We start from the raw sequence: 6414 nt of genomic DNA on the forward strand, positions 1-6414 counted from the left end.
CTGGAGACAAATGCTGGAATGCAGATACATTACAGTGCAATCTAGACGTGGGTGCAAGTGCAATACAATTGGAATGATGGTCCCTACGCAAGGATCGCACAAATTGAGAAATTATCCAAAATAGAAGAAACCCCAACCAAGATGGCTAAGGATATAGACTTGTAATTCCAAGATCACGAGTTCGAATCCCAGCCTTCTTAGTTTGAGCCGGTCAGTTATGGGCAATCTATGCTAGTTTACCTCTTTGTGGTCCATTGCCGGCTAGGATCGAAATGCATGATTTATCTAGTGCACACTCTCGGGTAGTAGCTGCGAATTTCCCTCGTCAAAAAAAGAATAAAGAACAATACACAAATATCATTCTAGCAATGAAATATACATTGTTGTGAAGATTTGAAACCAAAACCCTAAGCACTCCTTAATAGAGGTTTTAAGGGAGCTACATCCTTAGAACTTGAACCCGAGACCTCTGGTTAAGCTGAAAGAGACCTGCACCATCTTATTCAAACAGTCACGCCCTATGGATTTGAAAGTAGAACCTTGGTGTATGCTTCACTAGCTTAATATACCAAATCAAAGGAAGATAAGTAGGAGTTCCACTGCAGGTAAATGATTGAGAAACAAGACAAAGTGGCTTCTAGTTTATCAACAGCATAGTTTAATGTTTATATTGCTCATGTGCATGAAATCAACAAGAATCCCCAAAATGATATCTTCAGCATCACAAATGCCAGGGAACCTGTATTCTTCTCTGAATGAATCACACCTCATAATAACCTCTTTAAGATGTCAATGTCTCGTGCAATATAATTTTCCCGTTAGTCATATACAGACTAGAAAACCCCTATACAAACAAGCAATAAACCTCTTAGCCACCAAAATCACAGCCTTTTCAGGACCTATGTGGTATTTAACTTTCCTGTTAGTCATATAAAGATTAGAAAAGCACTATACAAACCAGCAATAACCTCTCAGCAATCACATTCACAAGCTTTTTCAGGATATATGTGCCATGTAATTTTCCTGTTAGTCATATACAAATTAGGAAATCACTATACAAACTAGCAACAACTGCTTAGCCACTGTTGACACTGAAAATTTAACAAATGTAATTAGTTTTTATTAGATTTGAATATTAGATTTGAATATATATTTGGATAATATTGATATTATCTAATTTTTTAATTAGATAATATCAAAAGAGTTTGAATTTATCAAAACTCTTCTATCCTACTCCTATAAATAGTAGCTTTTATTTCTATGTAAAGATCCCGGAAAAATCATAATAAAAGTAGTAAAAGCCCCCCCAAGCTCCTCCATGCCTATCATATTGATCCAAATCTCCCGTTGAAGATCAAGCCATTTAAACACCGAAGGCCCTTCAGAAGAACAAACATATAAGTTCTTCTTTGAAGATCAAGCCAGTAGAGATCCGGGGGCCCTTCAATGGAGCGTCAAGACATCAATTGAAGAATCAGAGGATCATCCAGAGATATTGTACCCACACCCCATATTGATATATCATATTGTAACATGAATTTTGAATCCTACATATATATATTCAAATTTCTTTGTTTACAGCCACTATAGTCAACCATTTCAGGACTAAATAACAGAACTGTTGATGACAAGCATGTGCTAGACCACTGGATCTATACTGAAAAACCACCTAAATATAAAACCTTACATCTTTTGGGCTTTTACATGCCTAAAGTGTAGCAGACTCAGTTTTTTTTTTGAAAACAACCAACAAAACTTCATTAAAGCAATTGTTCAATACAAGCAGGAATAGATGAAATCCAACTAGAAGGACCAGTTTGCGAACTAGCAGCTCTAGCCAAAGCATGCACCAGACTCAGTTGAAATGCATCATATGTATTATCTTATTTTCCATCCATAAAGGGGCTCAAGCATAAAAGGAACAAAAATAAATCAAAGTAAGATCCTCAACCAACAACAAACCAATAAATAGGGTAAAAAGAATTTTAAATCAAAATGTAACAAAAGAGGCAGAGAGACAGCACCCGCATTTGCCTCAGCATTCAGATTTCAAATAATCACATTCAAATGACAATCCAAACTTGCACTTTTTACAGGAGCAGAGCAAAGAGTAGATTGACAAATTCCATAACACTGATGACTAAGTTTCAAGTTGAACTAAAATAGCTTGAGCCTTCCTGTACTGTCCACCAGCCTAGAAATCTTTTGAGCAGCAGTAGCCAATGTCTCATTGCTTTTGCAAAATGCAAACCTGATGTACCTCCTAGCATAGGAAGAAGTTACCTGAGAAGGCTTGTCAACATACGAGTGGCTATGGAAGAATCCACTACCAGGTACAGCCACAACTCCTGCCTGTTTGATTAATTCCTCTACAAATTCAACCTGAAATTATTCAAGTTACTAATTATAACTGCCAGTAGGATCTCATGGTTTATTATGAATATAAAATCTGGGCAAGAGTTTTATTAGCACTTTTGGATGTAAAGGTTGAGCCCTGAAGTCCTGATGCATTTTATAGTTCTGTTGGAGCTTACTGCAATAGGACGCACTATGGCACAGTTGCACAGATGAAGGTCATATATGGATTCTCACTTACATCTAAGGAAATGGAAGGTTAAAATGTCAGTTTTCCTGTTTGAACATAAGTCTATTTCCCTAATATGCCTAGAGAATTAAGTTCACTAATAGGCGCAACAAATGCAAGTGTTGATAAGAAATTCAAACGGATATTTATTAACTCAAGTGAGTTCAAATGTTTTCAAAAGATGATAATAACTGAAGGCATTAAGCAGAGAGAACTTACATCAGAAAGTGTGCAAGTTTCAGGAAGCTCTGCAAATACGAAAACAGAACCCTTGGGCATTGATTGGATTTGGAAGCCAACTTTTGCAAGCAACTCAGCCAGGAAATCTCTTTTTGATTCATAGTCCTGTTCACCAAATCAAATATTATCAAAGATCATAAAACATCTTCCACTAGCTTTCAACAATTATAACTACAGAAGTTAAAAATGCCAATGAGTGTTACTTTTCTCAATGAATTGAAGTATTCAGAGGGGCTCCTTAATGCAATCAAGGCAGCTTCCTGGAAAGGAGCCGGGGCAGAGTCCGTAATTTTAACATGAATGTTTCTAATCGCTGAAGCAATGCAAGAAGGAGCAATCGCCCATCCAATCCGCCAACCTAAAATAATGCATGATAAAATCAATAAACTACTGCAGCTAAATTTATCATAGATCTTCATAACTGAAGAGTATAGATCATTAAGGCAAAGAAAAGGACAATTTAAAACAAAGCATGACCCTATTTTAGGTAGCTTAAACAGTACCAGTTAGACTGTATGTTTTTGACAGGGAAGATGTGATGATGGTCCGATGTTGCATTCCCGGAAATGTGGCAAGTGATATATGTCTTTCCTTGTCAAAAGTTATATGCTCGTATACCTACAGAAACATCAAACACAAAATGAAATTGCAGAAACTGGGAATGATAAATAAAACATAATGGGTTGGGAGAATACTAGTTTCTAGTGGAAATGAAACAAGTACCAGCGAATTTATCCACACCTCATCTGTTACAGCTATAATGTTGTGCGTTTGACAAGCTCTAGCAATAATCTCAAGCTCAGCCTTAGTGAAAACCTTTCCAGTAGGGTTGTGAGGACTGTACAAATTTTTTTTTTATCAGTACTATCAAATTTCAATGCAAAAAAAAAGAAGAGGAAATTAAAAAAAAAGGCATGACATCTTTCAAAATTGAGTGCATATATTTGCAAGCCCTTGTTGACTAAGAAGTAAGAACTACTGGTAGAAAATAAAGCTCTCCCATCAATTCCATCATACCTGTTTAGAACTATTGCTTTTGTCCTGCTCGTAAAAGACTTATTCAGTTTCTCTTGATCCAGTGTCCAATGAGGAGGGTCAAGAGGCACATAAACCTGTGAATTACATTTATTAAAAAAAAAAAAAAAAGAAGTTTGTCTGTAGCATGACAGCATAGATCAACCCAAGAATACAATATTTTGAAACTTACAGGTACTCCTCCTGCTAATGTAATACACACTTCATATGTCTCATACACTGGATCAAGAAGTATGACTTCATCGCCCTGATTAATTACTAAGCAATTAAATAAAACAGGAAAGTTACTAATTTGGGCAAGTTAATTATTCCTTAAGAAACCATTAGAACCCAATAAAGAGCACTGTGAGACAATACTTGCAAACATCGTTGCTGCAAAAGCCTCAGATTGTCCACAGCAAACAACAATATCAGTGAGAGGGTCAACATCTAGGCCATGAATCTCTTTGGCTCTAAGCGCCACAAGGTCACAAAGTCCTTGAACATGTCTGTAATAATATCGAACACTAATCAGATTATACTAATAACTAACTAACAGCAAGTTATATTTTTGCCTCTTTGCGAGTTTATTAACCGGAGATAATCCGTGACTAATAATTCGTAATCTACAATCATAGAATGAAGGGAGAATAGACCTGTATTGATTGTAGTCGGAATTGATGGCAGAAATGGCAGCAGCTTTGAAGATAGCCGGGGCTGGGAAATCAGGGAAACCCTCGGCGAGGTTGATGGCGTTGCATTTTTCAGCGAGATAGGATAGCTGTTGAATAGGAGAGGATTTTAGGTTCTTTGCCGCCGAAGATAACTTCTCCTCCATGCCTGCTTTATCTACTCTACACCGTTCAAAGCAAGACCTAGAAACAGCTGACAGATGAAGATAAATTGAACTGTGAATGCCAACAATAATTTTGGGATAAATGTTAAATAATTTCCAGTATGCCGCTAAAATACAATTTGATTATTGAATTGATTAAGTAGTGAATTAAACTAATGAGGACACAAAAGTTGTGCAATCATCGTGATTACACATTTACACGTTACCTCCGAAAGGCGCCAAATTTGCTTATGATTGTATAGTTCACAATCCTTGTCCTTGTTCAGCTCCCATTGACGAAGTCCGGCATAGCCAAGCGATAGTGAAGATCTTACTTTTCCGGCAACTGTCCACGGTGGCAGAGTTGAAACAAAAGACGGCGTATCGGCAATCGTCTTTGTGGTCATCGTGACTTTTGCCGAGACCGCCAAGGAGCCAACCTTGTCGACGATGATTAGCATAGATTTCCCGTTATGTATCTAATGTCGTTACAAGTAGTTATACACTTTTTTTTTTTTTTTTTTTGGTCAAGGAGTGTTATAGTAAATAATAAAGTAAAGAATGAGTATTGTGAGACCGTCTCAAGGATATTTATATGTTAAATGGATCAGGTCATGATAGAAATGTAATACGGAGTATTATGTTTTTAAAAAAAAAAAAGTAATACTAATCGTGTACTTATATAAAAAGTGTAATACTTTTGAGAAAAAAATATAATATTTTAAATAAAAAATATAATATTAAGAGTTGAAAAGTTAATTATAATGAAAATTGTAATACTTATGTGGAAAAATGTAATACTTAAAAACAAAATCCGACCATCTCACAAATAAGATCCATGAGACTATCATGGTCTCATAGGAGATTTTGCCTTAGTGAGTATTAAAATAATCCGTTAACTACAACAATTGTGACCGGACCCATCACAAAACTGGATTAATAGCATAGATTCTCCCTTTCTCAACTTTACACTCGTCCCTGCAATCTTTGTGCTTTAGCCCCTAACTTTATTTCTTGATCCAATTTAAACCCCAAAAGATGCTCCAATTAATTCCGAAACCCATTACCCTCGAATATCCCCTCCCTAGCCTAATTAACCTTGGGCCTATGCCCCATGGCTCCATCACGAGTCTATTACTTCTTCAAGTTGTCAACTAGAGGAAGTAGTAGACCCTAACTTCCACATCTCACCTCACGGTTGTCAACTAGAGGAAGTAGTAGACCCTAACTTCCACATCTCACCTCACGGCCCCCATATTGACAATCGAACTAGAACTTTCCTACCTCCTCACGATTGTTATTAGGCTATGCTCTCGAACTTAACCCAACCACTATCCAAATCTTTGAGCACTCTAAAACAAAACCCTCTCTATGCTTTCTCTATTCTTCTCCTTGTAATGTATTTCACCATGACCTTTATTCCACATTAAATGCTTCATGGGAAATTTTTGGACTTGACCCACCCCTATCCAGATTCACGAGCTGACATGTTCCTCTTTATATAGTTATAGGAATCTTGCGTTCTAACTTGAGAAATAATTTAAACCCATATTACCACTTTTTCATCTTGGGACGCGAGACATCATAACTTTCCCTCCTTATGCCTTCACTATTTTTTCCCCCTTTTGAGCGTTTGGTAGCTAGTACCATTTCAACGCTCCTCCTCGAAACGCGGGGTGTCCTAGCTTTCTTCCTTATGCTTTCACTTTTTTTTCTTAGTCGCTAGGTAGCTAGCCGCTTC

General features: G+C 36.9%; 1 protein-coding gene across 3 annotated transcripts; it reads right to left on the bottom strand.

Moving 5' to 3' along the window:
* Positions 1 to 1915: 1915 nt before the first annotated feature.
* LOC116024017 (methionine aminotransferase-like) lies at positions 1916 to 5116 on the bottom strand. 3 transcript variants are annotated; one of them, XM_031264912.1, is made up of 10 exons: positions 4901 to 5116; positions 4495 to 4713; positions 4217 to 4347; positions 4032 to 4117; positions 3842 to 3936; positions 3548 to 3662; positions 3328 to 3442; positions 3028 to 3182; positions 2804 to 2929; positions 1916 to 2382 (listed from the first exon to the last, which is right to left on the bottom strand). In XM_031264912.1, the coding sequence occupies exons 2-10, from the start codon at positions 4674 to 4676 to the stop codon at positions 2158 to 2160; spliced, it is 1230 nt and encodes a 409-aa protein (XP_031120772.1). In that variant the 5' UTR covers positions 4677 to 4713; positions 4901 to 5116; the 3' UTR covers positions 1916 to 2157. The 3 variants fall into 3 exon arrangements, with proteins under 3 accessions (XP_031120772.1, XP_031120771.1, XP_031120773.1); XM_031264911.1 differs by having other exon boundaries at positions 4495 to 4723; XM_031264913.1 differs by lacking the exon at positions 4901 to 5116 and having other exon boundaries at positions 3566 to 3662; positions 4495 to 4794.
* Positions 5117 to 6414: the final 1298 nt, after the last annotated feature.

This window comes from Ipomoea triloba, chromosome 7 (assembly GCF_003576645.1).
Source record: "Ipomoea triloba cultivar NCNSP0323 chromosome 7, ASM357664v1".
Taxonomy (NCBI): Eukaryota; Viridiplantae; Streptophyta; class Magnoliopsida; order Solanales; family Convolvulaceae; genus Ipomoea; species Ipomoea triloba.